The 19633-nt window shown below is 38.6% G+C and overlaps 1 protein-coding gene across 3 annotated transcripts in view; it reads right to left on the bottom strand.

Moving 5' to 3' along the window:
* Window positions 1-735: 735 nt before the first annotated feature.
* incenp (inner centromere protein) overlaps window positions 736-19633 on the bottom strand; it is a 40494-nt gene continuing 21596 nt past the window's right edge. For 2 of the 3 annotated variants that reach the window (XM_059975616.1, XM_059975617.1), the window contains exons 12-19: window positions 19460-19569; window positions 15219-15339; window positions 14989-15108; window positions 13429-13622; window positions 10814-10922; window positions 4351-4548; window positions 3758-3911; window positions 736-1713 (exon numbers count right to left, since the gene is read on the bottom strand). In XM_059975616.1, the coding sequence (XP_059831599.1) occupies window positions 1508-1713; window positions 3758-3911; window positions 4351-4548; window positions 10814-10922; window positions 13429-13622; window positions 14989-15108; window positions 15219-15339; window positions 19460-19569 (1212 nt within the window). In that variant the 3' untranslated portion in view covers window positions 736-1507. The remainder of the gene's footprint in view (window positions 1714-3757; window positions 3912-4350; window positions 4549-10813; window positions 10923-13428; window positions 13623-14988; window positions 15109-15218; window positions 15340-19459; window positions 19570-19633) is intronic. The other variant, XM_059975615.1, reaches the window with a different exon arrangement.

Below are 19633 nucleotides of genomic sequence, written 5' to 3'. Positions count from 1 at the left end.
TCACCCAATCAGCACTCACTCAAAACAAAGTTGCACCAATTCAAAAAAAAATTCTGTTGCACAAGTGACTTGCATAGTGTCTGTATTATAATGGGTAGCAAACCCTTTATTTATATTTTCACAAAATGGTATGTCCTCAAATTGGAGGCTCAATACCGAGCTAGGAATTTGCTCTTTAGTAGCAGAATTCTCCCATTCTCAGGCAGTTGTTCCAATTAAATTTGAATCAGTTGCTTGAGATAAATAACTTCTCCAAATGCATTCCAGCATCACAATCAGTGAAGGTGTATGATCAATCAGAAGCTATTTATTTGGAGCTGATGGTTTGACTGAGAGATTAGTGTGGGAGAAGTGGGGGAATGGCAAAAAGAGAACTGCATAAATAGCCCAGGTTACACTAGAAACATGGTGAGACTACAGACTTAATCAGTTTCAACCTCATGTGCCTCCATAAAAGGTATTCAAACAAGTTGTAGAGAGGGAGTAATAAATGAGAGTTCTGCTCAAGAGAAAATGATGGGTAGAGCAGAATAAGAGAGTGAATGGTCTATTTTTTTGCTTCTTTGTTCCAGAATAATCCTTTCATCTCAGTATTGCCTTTCAACTAATGCAGCAATTTTTTTTAAATATAAAAAGAACCAAATCTAAAAATCTCACAAAATTAATAGTCAGGAACTTAAAGATACACATTTTCATCTTAATATAGCCTTTGCTGACAAGATTTTAATACACTAATAAAACACTCGTCAGGCCATGATAGTCAAGGTATCATGTAGCTCAGCTTCTCATTCCAATATCATAACAAACATAATAAAAGAATTGTGCACAGCGCCACAGGTGTAGCATCTGAAACACAAAAGGCTTTTTTTTACTATTATCATCTGGCTGCAGCATGACTCCAGGGGCACCTTCAGACATCTTATCCAAGTAAAGATATGTACACAATATTCTAAGCAGCAGAAGAGAATGGTTGTGAATTTTTTTTTGTAAATGAAACTATATCTCATATCTCCATGAGCATGAACTACCGTAGAAAATTTGAGATTTTCCCCAAATCTTAGCTGAAAGTAAGCAAAACAGATTTCAACATGCAGTGATGCCTCCAATGTTATTGAGCATGATTTGAAGTTGGGCCTTGTTATTCCAGCTGTATGGCACAGCCCAAGTATTAGTTACTATACGATTAAAGCAACTTTGATAGACAAAGCTCATTCAAATATGAAGCTCTGGCGGGTGTGCAGTCAGATGCACAGTATGGACCCTAATATTTTGCAATTACACCAAAATCCCAGCTTCCATTTGACACAGAAATTTCGAAGTCGACCCATGCATAAAAAGGTTCCTGAGAAACAGATGATTGATATTTCATTGGAAGTCTTTATCAGCTATATACATATACAAACAAAAGCAGAGAAGATAGTAAAATCATGATATAATAGTAGTCAGAGGATTGAAGAGACAGTTTCATATTTTACAAAACTTGGATTGTTACTGTAAAATATAAAATTCAGTATTTCTTAAAGCAATAGGGTACATTAACCCTGTTCAATAGCGGTGGTGAATGCCACACTGCAGAACTAGTGCGTTTCAGATAACGTGGTTTGCTTTTACTGAAGATGGTTTCAAGATTGGGTGGTTGAATGACACCGAAAAATTTGTCCAGGTCAATGGGATGATAATACTGCTGCATGAGGGCTTTCTGTAGTTCTTTACCTGATAAGAGAAAAAAAAGTATATTACAATTCAAACTTGAAGTGTAATACAGAAAATAGAAGTATTTGTTTATAATCCAAGTTGTATATGCAAAGTCATTTAATTGATATAATTGCTCTTTTGATGTCTTGGGGATGAGAAGGCAGGTGAAATATAATGTAACTGTCTCTTGCACTAATGTGACTGCAGTATGATTTTTCCAGTAATTTGAGTTTTCCCCCCAATACTCAATTTTGAATAGTTAGGTTCTTGATGCATACACATGTGTGCTGGGTGGCAACACATATGCACACTCCATCTGAATGTCCTGCTTCCCCCCCCCCCCCCCCCCCCTCCACCCCACTCCCAAACTCAGACACACTCATCCTGCTTTGGTCACTTTTCATCTTTTATTGCTGCTGTTTCACATTTATACCACTGCTTGTTTTATTATAATAGTGCCAGTAAGATTATACTGTCCTACATAAACATGCACCCAACACCTTAAGTCAACTTGTCTATCTTCAGGCCACGCCACTCAGGGACGTGCTGATATTATTTTTGTCGCACAGTTACATGTACTGTATTTTGCATCTTGGCCCCAGAGGAACGATGTTTCATTTCTGTTTAGGTGAATGACAATATACTTGAGCTTAAAGAATCTGTGCAGAACTGATTAATATAGCTCAATCAAAATTTAGAAGTGTGTAAAGCTCAAAATGAGTTATTCTCTAAGCCCAGCATTTTTAAACTGAACATCATGGTTTAAAAAAAAGTCTCCTAGGACAGTAGTTCCTTCCTTCATTGCAACATTATATTTAACTATGGCAGTTCATTATCCCAAAGCTTCAAGTGACAAGGCATCAGGGACCACAATGACAGGCCAGGAAACTAAAGGCTGGTGATCCTATTATAAGTTACTGGAGGTGATTCTGAGGGACAGGATCTTCCAATATTTGGAAAAAGGAGCTGATTATGAATAATCAGCATGGATGTGTGTGTGAGAAATAGTGTCTCACAAATTCGATGAGTTCTTTAAAGAGGCAATGACGAGGACTGATGAGGGCAAGGCTGTGGACATTTTCTATGAACTTTAACAAGATCTTGTCAAGGCTAATACAGAAAGTAAAAACACCTGGGAACCTCTGGTAACAAAATTGGCTTGGTGGTAGCAGTCAGAGGGTGGTAGTCTCGTTAACTGTTTTTCAGATTGGTGTGCTACAGGGATTGATGCTGGGTCCTCTGTTGTTTGTCATCTATAGTAACAATTTGAATAAAAATGTATTTGTCAGAGTTAGTGAGTTTCTGAATAACTTCAGAATTGGTGGTATAGTGGACATTGAAGTGCGTAATGTAAGATAACAGAATCTAGATAAACTGGGTAAACAGGCCACAGACTAGCAGATGAAGTTTAATTCTGACAAGTGTTAGCTGAACCAGGTCAGGACCTTCACAGTAAATGACAAAGCCTGGAAAATGTTGTTAACCAGAGAGACCAGTTCTCCAGAAGTGGAGACACAGGGTAACAACATGGTAAAGATGTGCATATTTGCCTTCAGTCAGGGCATTAATTACCAGAGTTGGGACCTCATTTTACTACTGTAAAAATCTTTGGGAGCATCACATGCAGATCTTGTTTTGCAGCAAAAGGAGGTTACAAAGCAGGAGTGGGTGCAGAAAAGTTTCACAAGTTTATTACTATGACTGGAGGGCTTGAGTTACAAGGAGAAACTGGGCATCTACCCCACCCCCCACCCCAGAGTGTAGGAGGCGGAGTGCTAAACTTACAGGAAGTATACAAAATTATGCAGCTTAGGAAAGGTAAATGGTCGTAGTCTCTCCGCCCATCTCCCATTTAGGAGCAGCTTCTTCACCTCTGCCAACAGAATTCTGAATAGTCTATGAACCCTCCCTTAGTATTTTGCTCACTTTTTGATTTATGTGTTATATATTATTGTAACATATGCAACTTGTATAGCATCTTTTATGTATTGCACTTTAATGCTGCTGCAACATGTCATTGATAATAAAACTGATTATGATTATTTAATTTGGAATCACTTACCACTAGCCCAAACAGGGATCGGTTTACGTGGTGCTCCCTCATCATCAGTAGAGTCGTCACTATTCAAGTCCATTCCATAATCCTCCAAATTTACTTTGGGTACCTTGACTTTAGTATTGGGAGTCATTGCATAGGACTCTGGAGGTGGGGTGTGCTAGAAAACAAGTTCATCGGTTAATACTCAAGATTGTCAAATAATCATTTATTCCCAGCACACCTTAATTAAATCATCTTTCTGTAAGCATACTCTTCTCTTAAGTTTCCTTCTTCCCGTTCTACTTATCTGTTTATTTGCCACCATCTTTAATAGTCATGCAGATCTAGATTTCAACTATCTCAGCAAAAGGGTACACATGCACTATTCCATCTTGTAGAAACACATTACATTTAGTTTTGAGCCATTAGTAAAAAAACATCCATGATCATTTACTGATTACGTTTCTCACAGCCAACTGTCATTCACAAAAGTCTACAAATCACACTATAGCAACGCAAGTTTGAAAATATGAAATAATTGTAATAACTAAATAATTGCAATAAAATGCAAAGCTTAAAACAAATCTGTTCATTTCACATTCCTCCCAAACACTTACATGAACCTCCACAGTCACATTCAGTATATTTTTGCTTGCAACTTCCTTCTCAGCTTTCTTGTCTTGTTCTTCCTTCCATTTTCTTTCCTCATTTTCACGATTTCTCTTTTCATTTTCTTGTTGTTTTATTTCTTGTTCCTTTCTAATCTTCTCTTTTTCCAAACGCTGTCTTTCCAGGTCTGCCAATTGTTTTTCCTCCTACAAGCAGAAACAACAACATAGAGGGTTCCTATATTAGTTGAGCTACAAGTGTACAATACAAATAGTTCTAAAATCCTAGAACAAGCTGGGTTCATTTGCTTGAACAGGTATGTAATCTTGTCAGACAAGCATGTAATCAGAATTTCCAATGTTGAAAATTTGATGCTGAAGGTTCCAGTGACATCATCATTCAGAATGGCAGCCTAAAATAATAGCTCCTCCAGAAAAATGCTTATTTCACCTCGTTAATCTGCCAAATACTAGATATCTAAAAAATATCTGAACTGGTAAGAGGGGCAAGAATGGGGAAAAGGAACAGAGATAAAAAAAGTATCACTGCGGAGCCTGTGGATGAGGAGGATGCAGCGAGTGGCTCTCCTACACAAACGTGGCAGCGAGGCTGATGCTGGGCCTCGATCAGGGGAAGCAGCAAGTTTCTGGAAGAGATACAGAAATTCCAAAAAAATACATAAAACAGCAACTAAGTGATATCAAGTCAGAGCTCACCAACATTAATCAAAAAATAGCAGTGGCAGAGACATGGATTGAAAAGGTGGAAGATCGCGTTCAAAATGTGGAACGGACACGAAGTAAGATAATAAAAGTGTTAAATCAACAAGAAAATAAATTACTCGACCAAGGAGGAAAGTCACGACGAAAGAATATCAGGATATATAATGTTCCCAAAGGAGCAGAGGGGTTGTCTATGGTGGAGTTTGTAGAAAACTTGCTATGGGACACACCGGAGCTTCCCCCGACCATGGCACTTGACATTGGGAGTGCACACTGCGCGCTCGTCCCGAGGCTTTCTGGAGACAGGGAAAATAAGCCACAGTCAATAGTAATCAGGTTCCTTTGGTACAAAATCAAACCAGAGATTCTGCGCAAGGCCTGGGGAAATGAGAAGGTATTTTTAAATAGGAAATTAATATATTTTGATCAAGATTACCCCCCCACCCCCAGTGGTCCTGCAGAAATGTAAGGAATATTCTGAAGCGAAGTGAGTATTGAAGCAAAGAAGGATTAGCTTCTAGACTCCATACCCTGCTAAACTGCAAGTGTTTTTTATGAAAACTTGATGCAGCTGCATCAGGCAGTAGAAGAGGCGACTGCAGGCATGAAGGACAGACGGTTGCCCATCAGCATGATCAAACCAAGGGAAAGCCTGGCTGAGCAGTTATCCCATTCTGCTTGGGAAATAGAGAATCGAGAAAGCAGGGAATGGGAGGAGAGCGAGAGAAGAATATTAGGAAGTGACCGAGTTTTCAGAAGACAGCCCTCACCCCCTGCAGAAGAACCACAAGATCTGACTAATTTCAAAAGTGTTGATAAGCTAAACAGAAGCAAAAAGAGACGGTGCTATACTTACCTGAAGAAGTACATATTACAATGTCGATTTTATATTACTCAATTATTTTATCTTTTATTCATTCATTCACTCCTTCCCCCCCCCCCAACTAAATGAGAATATATACGTGGGAAGAAACACAGGGAAATCTTTTCTGTGTAATGGACAGTTTTTTCCCCCCACTTACTTTAATGGATGCTGTGGGGGCCCTCAACTCACAGGTAGGAGGGGCCAACCCCCCCTACCTGTGATATTTCCTCTAGTTCAACCCAGGGTCATCTGCTAGAGACCATAGCCTTGGAATCACACCTTCAGTACCTTATTTTTCATTCACGTTTCTCGGTTATTGTTTGTTCAGGGAGTAGATTAAGTTCTGTTTTGCTAATTTCAATGATATACTGACAGATAAATACACATGGCTAAGGACAAAGTAAAATTCATTTCTTTTGATGTCAATGGGCTGTTAAATCCAATCAAACGCAGTAAAATTCTATCAAAAATGAAGAAAATACATTTACAGGGCACTCACTTAAAGTGATAATGAACATGGAAAACTAAAGAGAATGGGCTTCACTAATTTGTTTTTCTCATATAAATCAGGACATAGAAATTGCTATTCTCATCTCAAGCAAGCTAAATTTTGAAAAAGTATTCAAAATGGGACATGAGGGCAGATATATTCTGGTAAGGGGGAATATAGATGGAAATTCAGTTACTCCATTGAATATATACACACTCCCAGGAAGTGATATTAGTTTCTTCCAGAAAATTACTAATATTATGGTAACGGAAACAGAAGGTCTCCTGATGATGTGGGGGAGACTAAAATTTACAATTACAATCAAAGTTAGACTCTTCCAATAGAAAAACCTATGAAACAAAGTCCTTACATAAGAAAGTTAATACACTTTTTGAGGATGTTGGTCTAATTGATATATGGAGGAATCTTTTTCCCCAACAGAAGGGAATACACTCATTATTCTGCCCTCCATTCTGTATATACAAGAATAGACTATTTCATAACATTTGGAAAAGACAAAGACAAAATAAACACCTGTGGAATTGGGACAATAGATGTAAGTGAACATACACCTATATATTTATCTATTGATTTTGACCTACAACCTTAGAATACTATTTGGAAACTAAATTCAAGTCTACTCAATGATCCCTACTTTAAGGAACAAATTAAAAAAGAAATTAGTCTTTACTTAGAATTCAGTGATAATGGAGAGGTTTCACCTCCCACTCCATGGGATACTCTGAAGGCTGTCTTAAGAGGGAAAATTATATCTTCATTTAAGAAAAAAAAGGAATAAAACATCAGAGGAATTACAAAATAGGCTGAAGGAACTAGAGGAAAAAAACAAATTGGAGTTTGGCACAGGATACATTAGGGGAAATTAAAAAATTAGGAATGAAATTAATAGTTTGGCTACACAAGAAATCAGGAAAAATCTAACATTTCTGAAAAGAGACACTGAAAGTGGATCTAAATCTATGAAAATACTGGCATGGAAACTGAAATAAAAATAGCAGAAATAGAGTTAGGGATACAAGAACAAAAATGATTTTTAAAAAAATAAGCTAAGTGAAATTTAAGCAGCTTTTGAAGTGTTTTGCAAAACTCTATATTCCAAAGTTCCAAGGGGAAGCATAACCCAAATTGACACCTTCTTGAATTCTCTAGAGTTACCCATTTTAAGCAAAGAACAAAATAGAATGACTGCTGACATAACTGAAGCTGAACTAAAAACTGCAATTAGTAGGCTTAAATTAAGCAAGTCACCAGGATCAGATGGACATACGGCAGAGTGGTATAAAGAATTTAACACTGAATTAATTCCTGTTTTACTCCCCACACTGAACTGGGCTCTTAAAAAAAAAGGTACAAATGCCACCCAGCTGGAAGGAAGTATACCAAAAGGCAAGGGTAAAATGGAATGTGGGTCATTTAATATCTGTTCTTAATGTATAGATTATTTACCTCCATCATGGCCAAACGATTAGAAGAGTTTCTACCCACACTGATACATAATGATCAGACAGGTTTTATGCAACAACACCAAACACAAGACAATATACGAAGGACACTTCACATTATGGACCATATACACAAAAAAATTGAAGCAATAGTGATAAGCATGAACACTGAAAAGGCACTTGATTAAGTTAATTGGAATTTTCTTTACAAAATTTTACCTAGGTTTGGTTTACATGACAATTATTAAAGCTATACAGGCACTATATGACAATCCTACTGCTAGGATTAAAATCAATGGATATTTATCAAATAGTTTTACCCTAGAAAGGGCCACGAGACAGGGTTGTGCATGGTCACCGCTACTCTTCGCGTTATATCTGGAACCATTAGCTCAATACATCAGACAAAATGAAATTACTATTAAAGGGACAGAGCATAAATTGGCCTGTTAGGTGGATAACATTTTGATCTATTTAGGGCAACCAAAATAGTCTTTACCTAAATTGATGCAATCCTTTGAACAATATGGTCAATTATCAGGATACAAGATCAACATAGATAAAACCCAATTACTTTCATATAACTATAGCCCACCAAGAGAAATTGAAAGTAGATATGGCATGGCATGGCAAACGGAGTCTTTCAAATATTTTGGCATCATTATGCCAAAAGATTTGGCAAATTAGTCAGAATGCAATTATCAGCCTATATATAAAAAAATAATTATATAATTACATAAAAATTTTAAAAATACAAGAAAAATGATTATATCTTTCAGACCCTACCAATAGAGATTAACCAAAATCAATTCACTGAATAGAACAAGATGTTATGAAGATCTATATGGCAAGATAAAAGGCCTAGAGTTCGTCTCAAAACTTTGCAATTAGCCAAGGAAAAGAGGGGGGGGGGGATGGGGCCTACCTTCTCTTAGAGATTATTTTGCAGCACAGTTGAGAGCTGTGATATGCTGGTGCAACCCATCATATGACGCTCAATGGAAAAACATTGAGGAGGATACTTTCCATCCCCATACAGGCAATTTTGGCTGATACCAACCTACAAACTTGCATAAATACTATTGATAACCCATGGGTGAAATTGACTCTTAAAATATGGAAAACTATTATAAAAGAATATAAGCTAGAGGGAGATATTGTAATTCTTAAATGGTGTGCATATGACTCGGATTTCACAATGAATAAACTGGATGCTAGATTTAAGGACTGGACAACTAAAGGAATAACAGTTCTTTGCAATATAATGAAAGAAGGAACACAGTTCAGTTTTGAAATGCTTTAAGAGAAAAACAAGATGTTTACCGGTATTTGCAGATGCAACAGTATGTTAATAGGAGGGTTAGAAATGTAACCAAGGCAAGTACATGCTTGATAGAGCTATTTAGAAAAGCATATAATTCAGGTAATAGTAGTAGAATCATTTCAAGCATGTATAAGGGGTTGTCAAATCTTAAAACACATTTGACTTCATACATTAAAACAAAATGGGAGAAGGAAGGAGGGATAATTATATCTGAGGAAGAATGGACAATAATAGGGAGGAATCAATGAAAGTGTACCAGTTCACAGAAATGGAGGGAGTTTGGATGGAAAAACTTGATAAGGTATTTTATTATGCCCTCTCAGAAGTCCCATTATGGTGGTAACCTCCCTGTTTGCTGGAGAAATTGTGGAAATCAAAATTCAAACCATTACCATATTTTCTGGGATTGCCCCGTTATCAAAGACTATTGGAGTGGGATACACAATGCCCTAACAAGACATCTTTAAATGTGAAATACCCTTAGAAAATAAGACCATATATTTTGGGTATATACCTCAAGAATGGTTGAAAAGAGATAAATATTTAATGAATATACTGCTGGTGGCTAGTAAAAAGACTCTTACCAGGAAATGGTTATCATAGGAGAGCCCAACTTTAAATACATGGATGGAAATTACAATGGAAATTTACAAAATGGAGAAGATAACAGCATCTGTTAATCATAAGCTGGAACAATTTGATTCATACTGGGAAAAACAGTTTAACTCCATAACACTTCATAGGCCTGATTTTATTCTCATAAATCAATGAATATGTTGTAAAAAAAGATCATTCCCTACTTGTACATAGTTCTTTCCTTCTGCTTGTTCTTTCTTTCCTCTATAAGTGTATACCTCAGATAAATATTAAGTGGAGATTTGTGGCAAATATGAATATGATATATGTATAGTATCTGAAATACATCTTATGGAAATGTTTGATGATGAACTTCAATAAAATAAATTACAAAAAGGAAAATTTGATACTGAAGAAAATTCGTAACTTCTGAACCACTTACAGGAACTGAATGGCAATAATGCACATTCAGCAAGATTATTCTTAGAGATGTGAACTTGTAGGATGCATTTAGGAGAATGTCATGTTTGCAAACCTGAACTTCCCCCAAACAAAAGGAATTGTGCTTAATACCCTGAAGAAATATTATTTGATAATCTTTAACAACTAAAGATTACTATTCCACTCCAAAAGTAGAGATTAGTTAACTTACCACAGCACAAATGAATCAGATAACATTTGGATCTACACTATTCAATTAAATGTATGTATTTTTATGAAATAAACAGGTTTTGTTTAATCAAGTTGAGGATAGTAATTACTGATATACATGTTTTATGCTTTAATTAACCCTTTACTGCAGCAATTGTAACACATTCTAAATATCAAATACAAATAGATAATTAAAGAACCTCACTGGAATTGACAAAAGCCATACTCTACCCCTCCACTCTTGTTTCTCAAAATGAAGCTATATACAGTGCAATTGCTTCATTATCATTCAAGAAATAAAGCACATGGGAATAAATAGATAGAGGGGAGTTTAAGAAGCAGCTGGTGCCTCAGAATTCCTCAAAGGTAAAGATTCCCACCTGCTTTGCCTTTTCTCTTTCAGCCTTTTCTCGTTCAGCCTGGAGTGCTGCTCGCTCCAGTTCTCGCTGGAGCTGAAGGGCTCTCTTTTTCTCCAAATATGCACGTTCTCTGTTAGAAGATAAATACACAATTCAATCTGAATCAAACACGGTTCTACTTCAGGGAAATATTTGATTGAAAACTCATCTCCAACTTCATTAACAAAGGAAATTCTAACCATCAAGAATTTATTGATCTATCAAGATCTAATTTAACAACTGAGAACCTTAAATTTTGTTTTGCTATTTATGTGCATCCATTTTTGGTTGGTTTTAAAAGTTAAAGAGCAAGAGGCAAGCCAAGGATTACTGGGGTTTATGGGTGAAGTGTGGATACTGAAAAGGAAGAAAATTTGTTTTGTATTATGTCCTTTAAAATCTAATTTTCTTGCTGGAAAGGTGGCCTGCTTTCTTCAGCATATAATTGAATTGAAACAACACAAAATACTGGAGATACCCAGCAGGTCAGGCATCATCTGTAGGGAGAGGTTAACATTCCAGGTTGATGACCCTTTCTTCTGAACTGTTAAGAAGACAAGCAAATTGAACCCCCAAAAAGGAATGCAGAATGGGGCAAAGATCAAGATGTTCTGGGAAAAGTGCTTCAAAGATATAATGTTAAATGTGTTAATGATAGCTGAACTGTCTGGAAGAATGTTAGAGAGACACGAAAGAGGGCAGTGAGAGAAAGCTAAAAATAATGGTGGAGGTGGGAGATCAATGTCACTCCCCTCTTCAAGAAGGGAAGCAGGCAGAACAAAGGAAATTATAGGCCAGTTAGCCTGGCCGCAGTGGTTGGGAAGATTGTTAAGAGTTGATTTTAAGAATTAGTACTCTGGGTACTTGGAAGCACATGATAAAATATGCCAAAGTCAGCATGGATTCCTTAAGGAAAAATCTTGCCTGACAAATCTGTTTGAATTTCATGAAGAAATAGCAAGCAGAATACACAAGGGATATCCGGGTGGGGGGTGGGGGTGAAAAACAGTGCATGTTGTGTACTTGGATTTTCAGAAGGTCTTTGACAAGGTGCCACACATGAGCCTGTTAACAAGATAAGAGCCCGTGGAATTACAGGAAAGATACTTGCATAGATAGAGTATTGGCTGATTGGCAGGAGGCAGGGACGCTGCTGATGACTAGGTTTTCTGCAAGGGTCGATGTCGGGACCACCTTTTTTGTAGGTTGTATGTCAATAATTTGGATGACTGAATTGATGGCTTTCTGGCCAAGATGAAGGTAGGTGGAGCAGGTAGTGTTGAGGAAACACGGAAGCTGCAGAAGGACGAATTAGGAGAATGCGCTAAAAGGCAAATGGAATACAGTGTCAGGAAGAGTACGTTCATGCACTTTGGTAATAGGAATAAAATGGCAACCATTTTTGAACAGGGAGAAAATTCAAAAACCTGAGGTGCTCAAAGAAAGGATGTGCTGACATTTGAGAGGATTGAAAAGAGTTCCATGAGAGTGATTCTGAATGAAAGGCTAATTGTATGAGGAGCATTTGATGGCTCCGGGCCTTTACAAGCTGAAATTTAGAAGAATGGACAAGGGGAGAGAAAAAGAGGTGGATCCCATTGAAACTCATTGAATGTTGAAAGGCCTAGATAGAGTGGAGATGGAAAGGACGTTTCCCATGGTGGGGGTGTCTAGAACCAGAGGGAACAGCCTCAGAACAGAGATGAGGAATTTCTTTAGCCAGAGGGTGGTGAATCTGTGGAAATATTTGCTGCAGACTTCTCTGTGAGGGCCAAGTCATTGGATGTTTTTAAATATGGAGTTTGATAAGTTCTTGATTAGTTAGGACATGCCAAAGGTTACGGGGGTGAAAAGGAAATTGATCAGACATGATGAAATGGTGGAGCAAACCCGACAGGCTGAGGTCCCAATTCTGTTCCTATGTCTTATGGTCTCGTATACCAGTTGCAGGAAATCTTGAAAAAAAAAGTCAAACAAAAAGGTCTTCACCCCTGAAACATGGCCTCTCTGCATAACGATGCTGCCTAATTCTGCACTTTCTCCTCACAATTTATATTTCCAGCATCTCCAGTTTGTGTTTTTTTGCTTTTTAAACTTACTTCAGTGGCACCAACCACTGCACCAAAATTAACTAATCAAATCTATCAAAAAAGTCAGCCTAATCTTGTATTAGAGTGGAAAAAGCAAGAACATTTGTATTGAATAAAAAGCTTCTGACCACAAAAGTTAAAATACAGTTTTCCATTTTTCAAGTGTTCCACAAACAGGGCCATTTTACCTAGCTGCCAATTTAAAATCACAAATGTTAAAACTTTAAATTATTGTGCTGACATTAGAATTTCACTGACATTAAAATTTGTAAAAAGTGTTCTTTAATTTAATTTGACCCATGCATATTCAGTAAACTATTATATCTTCCTCCCAGCCTGGGTTTACAGACAGAGCATTTGGAATTGAAAAACACTAAAGTACAGATAGTTCAAAAAATATGAAGTTAAAATCAAGAATATGAAGTGAAGAGCATCATGAAAATCATATTGAAGAATTTGAACTAAAAGTTATCTATAAAATATCCTTCTAAAACAACTGACTCATACTTTTCTGCTTGGATTCTTTCCTGTTCTTTAATCCTTTCCCTCTCCCTCTCTGCAGCCAGTTGGTGTTCACGCTGCCGCTCTCTCTCTAGCTCAGCTTGCCGTTGTTCTTGAAGCTTTCTGGCTTCTAGCATTTTACGTTGATGTTCCAGTTCCTCCTGTTTCTTCTGCTGCAACATCATTTGCCGTTCTTCCTCCTATATGGGCAGGAGGTGAGTAAAATGCAGTTTTAGAATTTAGCATTTCAACACTGGACAATTGCAAAATTAACAGTGTTAATCAAAAGGATTGGAAAATATGTAGCCCAACTGGCACACTCTACAAATGTTGCAAAGCTCATGTCAAAACTGCTGAATCAGTAGAGTCGATGGCGGCAAACAAAACCTGCAGGTAGAATCCTTGCAGTCTACTTTTCCTGTAATTGAGTCAAAAATAGAATCCAGCAACACTGAACCTAAAATAATCAAATTAATGAGCCTAAAACAATGATTAATGAAAGAAAATGATAATCAGGAGCTATAGCAAACAGTAGCTGAATTTGCAATTTAAAGCAAATTTGACCGTAACCACAGCGGAGTGAAGTCCAACCTCAGCTGTTTGAAGCGAGACCTTACTTTCTGCAAATTTGCTGATGACACAAATGTTGGGGTTGCTGTGGAAAGTGTGGAGGGCTGTCAGAGGTTACGCTGAATATTGATAGGATGCAAAACTGAACTGAGAATTGGCAGATGGAATTCAACCCAGTTAAGTGTGAGGTGGTTCATTTTGGTAGGTCAAGTATGATGGCAGAACTTAGTATTAATAGTAAGACTCTTGGCAGTGTAGAGGTTCAGAGGGATCTTGGGGTCCAAGTCCATGGGACACTCAAAGCTGCTAAGCAGGTTGACTCTGTGGTTAAGAAGGCATATGGTGCATAGGCTTTCATCAATCGTGGAATTGAATTTAGGAGCCGAAAGGTAATGTTGCAGCTAAATAGGACCCTGGTCAGACCCCACTTAGAGAACTGTGCTCAGTTCTTCTGGTCACCTCACTACAGGAAGGACGTGGAAACCATAGAAAGGGTGCAACGGAGATTTACAAGGATGTTGCCTGGATTGGGGAGCATATCTTATGAGAATAGGTTGACTGAACTCAGCCTTTTTTCCTTGGATCAACAGAGGATGAGAGCTGATAGAGGTGTACAAGATAATGAGAGGGCAAGTTTTTTTTAAACATGCAGAGAGTGGTGAGTGCGTGGAATGGGCTGCCGACAGCAGTGGTGGAGGTGGAAACGACAGTCTTTTAAGAGACTCCTGGATAGATACATGGAGCTTAGAAAAATAGAGGGCTACGGGCAAGCCTAGTTATTTCTAAAGACATGTTCGGCACAGCTTTGTGGGCCGAAGGGCCAGTATTGTGCTTTTCTATGTTTTTATGTCTAAATAAAACAGGCTCAAGTAGACATATAGGTGTAAGCCAAGGAGAAAATTTTCCATAGCATTGTGCAAAAGGGAGATCAATGTATTAAATAAAAGTGGCAAGTTGATTAAGATAGCCGAATAGAACTTCTTATGTTAGCCATACCAACTGTTGCGATTTCTGTTTTCGAGCTTCTTCCTCTTGCCGCCTTCGAGCTTCTGCTTCCTCCATCCTCTTGGTAACTAATTTCTTTTTCCCTTTTTCAGCAAATCTTTCTTCACGTACCTGTGAAGGGAAACAGAATGTATTGACTCCAAGTATTTTGTACACTAAATGGAAACAAAGAAACTGGACTGTCACAACCTTTTAATTTTATCAAGTCTGAATCAAAATACCTTTGCATTCTTCTCATCAATCTGAGCAAACTTCTGCTCAATTTTCTTTATCTTCTCCTCCTCTTGCTGTTGAACTCTGGATCGGGTTTCCAAAAAACGTTTTACTTGCATTTCTCGTTTCCTGTACAAGATAAAAATCTGGTTACTTTTAGCAAAGAACAAATCATACTCCATTAAATCATGAGCACATAATGCATGGGGCTAAATAAAGACCAAGTTCATTTCAAGATACTTTTTAAATCCTCAGTGTCCTTTGGAGCAGAGGAACTTCAGATGGCACTCAATGGGTTGAGTAAGGTGGACAGGAAGAAAATCCCAAGATAATGAAGTATATATAGCAGGTGGACTATTTAAAGACCTCTCATACAACTAACCTGTTTCCTTATTTAAGAGCATCAAAAATATGCCGAATAACTAATTAATAGTTTACTAGAAAAGGGCTTATCTTTACTTAAAAGGGTATGGTTTAGGAATAGTCAGCGTGGCTTTGTTCACAGGAAATCCTGCTTAACAAATGTAATTTTTTTTAAATATAAAAAAGACCTAGTAACTAAACATGTTGATGTAGTGGAACATGTCTGCCTGAATTTCCATTGAGGCCAATGAGTTTCAGGGTTGGCTGGTAATCAGATGGAATTGCTCATTGGTGGGCCTTTTATTTTTGCAATATACTGAAACCCCCTGTTTTCCATGGCTGCGTAAGTCTAGGGAAGACACTCTCCAGTCCCGCCAAACTCGTGAGATTGAGACAGCTCTCCCACCCCAAACTCCAGTTTGTGTGGATGCTGTGTGATTTGCTACAAGTACACTGCATACGATTGAAGGAACTATATTTATGAATCTCAGCTCAAGGGTTAGTAAAGTAAATAATACAAAAAGGGTCCTTTTTAATTAAAAAGTCAGATGTGCACAAGTTGGAGCTCATCTTGAACCTGTCGGCTAATCACACGCTAAGCCCTCGGTCCACATGAAAGCTCACTCCACTTTCAGTCCATCTGAAACAAACGGGTCTCCCACTGGGTCGTATCCTACAACCAGTTCTCCCCAGTGTCTCCCCTTTTCAGCTCCCACCTAACAAAAGCCCCAAAACCCCCCTGGGGGGGGGGGGGGGGTGGATGAAGAAAGAACCACAGTGGTCAGTGGTGACAGGTGGAAAAACAAAGAGTTCGAGAAGGAATCTGATGAGAGACTAGACCATGGGAGAAAGTGAAGGATGGGCACCAGGTGATGATAGGCAGTTGAGGAGAAGAGGCAAGAAGTGTACTAGAGTAAGGAAATGAAGGGGAAGGAGGGTGGAAGAAAATTACAGAAAGTTGGAGAAATTAACTTTCATGTCATTAAGTTGGAGGCCATCCAGATGGATCCTCCAACCCGAGAGCGGGCTCATTATGGTAGCAGGCCTGTCAGAATGGAAATGGGGATTGGAATTGAAATGGTTGGGCACCAGAAAATCATGCTTTTGGCAGATGGAACGAAGGTGCTCAACAAAGCAGTGTCCCCAATGTATTTCAAGTCTTACCAAATTAGAGATCACATCAGGAGCACTGGAATCAGTAGACGACCACAACAGATTTGCAGGCTAAATGTTGCCTTACCTGGCAGGATTATGTGGGACCCTTAGTTGAAGTGAAAGAGGAGGCAAATGGACAGGTGCAGCATTTCTACTATTCCCAGGAGTAGGTGCCAGGTGAAAGATTAGTGGGGAGATATGATTGGACAAGGGAATTGTGGAGGGAATGATCCCTCTGTTGGATATGGAGGCTCATGGGGTGGTAGGTGAGGACAAGAGTTCTGATGGCAGGAAGGTGTGGTGAATATGGATGTCCGAGGACTGGAGGAGATGCAGGTGAAGGTAGCAATGGTGATGTGAAACACCATTCTTTAAAGAATGGGACATGAAAGTTATTTCCAGTGATAGGCGAGACTAGAACTAGGGGACGTAGCCTCAAGATCTTGGTTGGGGGGGGGGGGGGGGGGGAGAAGGGAGGAGTAGATTTAACACAGAGATGAGAAGCAATTGCTTTTCCCAGAGAATAGCGAAAATGTGGAATTCTCTCCAGGAAAGCAGTGGAGGCCATCTCATTAAATATATTTTAGACAAAAGTAAATAGATTCTAGCATGGTAGGGGAATTAGGGGTTATGGGGGAAACAAGAGAGTAGGTGGACCCAAGATCAACCATGATCTTACTGAATGGTGGAACAGATTCAACAGGCCAGATGACCTACTCTTTGATGAACCAATGGACCTTGGGTACAATTTCATCAATCCCTGAAGATGGTACCACAGATAGATGAGGTGGTAAAGGTGGCATATAGGGTGCTTGCCATCATCATCCATGGTCTGAAATATACAAGACCATAAGATATTGGAGCAGAAGCCTATTTAGTCTGCTCCACCACTCAATCATAGCTGATCCAATTCTTCCAGTTATACCCACACCGTGCCTTCTCCCCATACAATTTGATGCCTTGGCTAATCAAGAACCTATCTATCGTTGTCTTAAATGCACCTAGTGATCTGGCCTCCACAGCCACTTGTGACAACAAATTCCACAGATTTACCACCCTCTGACTAAAGTAATTTCTCTGCATCTCAGTTCTAAATTGACGTCCTTCAATCCTGAAGTTGTGCCCTCTTATCCTAGACTTTCTTACCATGGGAAATAACTTTGCCATATCCAATCTGTTCAGGCCTTTTAACATTCGAAATGTTTGTATGAGATCCCCCCCTCGTTCTCCTGAACTCCAGGGAATTCAGCCCAAGAGCTACAGATGTTCCTCATACAGTAACCCTTTCATTCCTGGAATCATTCTCTGAACATTCTCCAATGTCAGTATATCCTTTCTAAAATAAGGAGCCCAAAACTACACACAATACTCCAAATGTGGTCTCACGGGTGCCTTATAGAGCCTCAACATCATATCCCAGCTCTTAAATTCTACCTCTAGAAATGAATGTCAACATTGCATTCGCCTTCTTCACCAGTGACTCAACCTGGAGGTTAACCTTTAGGATATCTTGCACAAGGACTCCCAAGTCCCTTTGCATCTCTGCATTTTGAATTTTCTCCCCATCTAAATAATAGTCTGCCTGTTTATTTCTTCCAAAGTACACAACCATACACTTTCCAACATTGTATTTCATGTGCCATTTCTTTGCCGATGCCCTAAACTATCCAAGTCTCTCTGTTTCCTCAACACTACCTGCTCCTCCACCCATCTTTGTATCATCAGCAAATATAGCCATAAATCCATTAGTCCCACAGTCCAAATCATTGAAATACATTGTAAAAAGCAGCAGTCCCAACACCAAATCCACTGATAACTGGCAGCCAGCCAGAATAGGATCTCTTTATTCCCACTCTGTTTTCTGCCAATCAGCCAATGCTCCACCCTTGCTGGTAACTCCACTGTTATTCCATGGGATTCTATCATGCTAAGCAGCCTCATGTGCAGCCCCTTGTCAAAGGCCTTCTGAAAGCCTGAATACATCACATCTACTGCATCTCCTTGCCTACCCCGCTTTTCTGCTACATCCCACCTTTCTTAAATAGCAGAGTAACACTTGCAGTTTTCCAGTCATCCAGTACAATGCCAGAATCTACCAATTCTTGAAAGATCATTGTTAATGCCTCCGCAATCTCTTCTAGCTATTTCCTTCAGAATTTGAGGGTACAATCCATCAGGTCCAGGAGATTTATCCACCCTCAGACCATTAAGCTTCCTGAGTACCTTCTCATTCGTAATTTTCACTTTACTTCCCCAACACTCCTGAATGTCCGACATACTGCATACATCTTCCACTGTGAAGACTGATGCAAAATACCTATTCAGTTCCTCTGCCATCTCCGCATTTCTCATTACAATATCTCCAGCATCATTTTCTCTTGGTCCTATACCCACCCAACTCTTTTACCCTTTATATACTTAAAAAAGCTTTTTAATACAAAAAGCCAGGCATTGAGGGTTATGAACCAATTGCAGATAAATATAGATGTGAACCATGTAAGTATGGATATGGCAGGCCAAATGGCCTAGTTCTGTATTGCCCATCTCTATGACCACGTACATATTTTCTCAGATAAGACCTGTATATAGGTGATCTCACAAGAATCATATTTAATTGGAGTATGACCATGCCACTTATTTCAAATACTCTAAAATTAATTGTAAAGGACCTTAAAAATGGTTCTCATTTAGAATTCTGTCTTTACTCCACTGCCAGATCTTTTGAACTTACTTTTTATACTCTTCTACTTTACGCTTCTTCTGTTCCTCCACTTTTTGTATTCTTTCTTCTTCCTGTTCCCGTTTCTTCTTAAGATTTTCTAGACGGACCCTTTCCTGATCCTAGAAAAAACAAAGGAAGGTTTAAGAACTTTCATTATATGCAATCGTTGCTTTTTATTTCAAA

This window comes from Hypanus sabinus, chromosome 7 (assembly GCF_030144855.1).
Source record: "Hypanus sabinus isolate sHypSab1 chromosome 7, sHypSab1.hap1, whole genome shotgun sequence".
In the NCBI taxonomy this organism is placed as follows: domain Eukaryota; kingdom Metazoa; phylum Chordata; class Chondrichthyes; order Myliobatiformes; family Dasyatidae; genus Hypanus; species Hypanus sabinus.
This window is presented reverse-complemented; position numbering and strand designations above follow the sequence as displayed.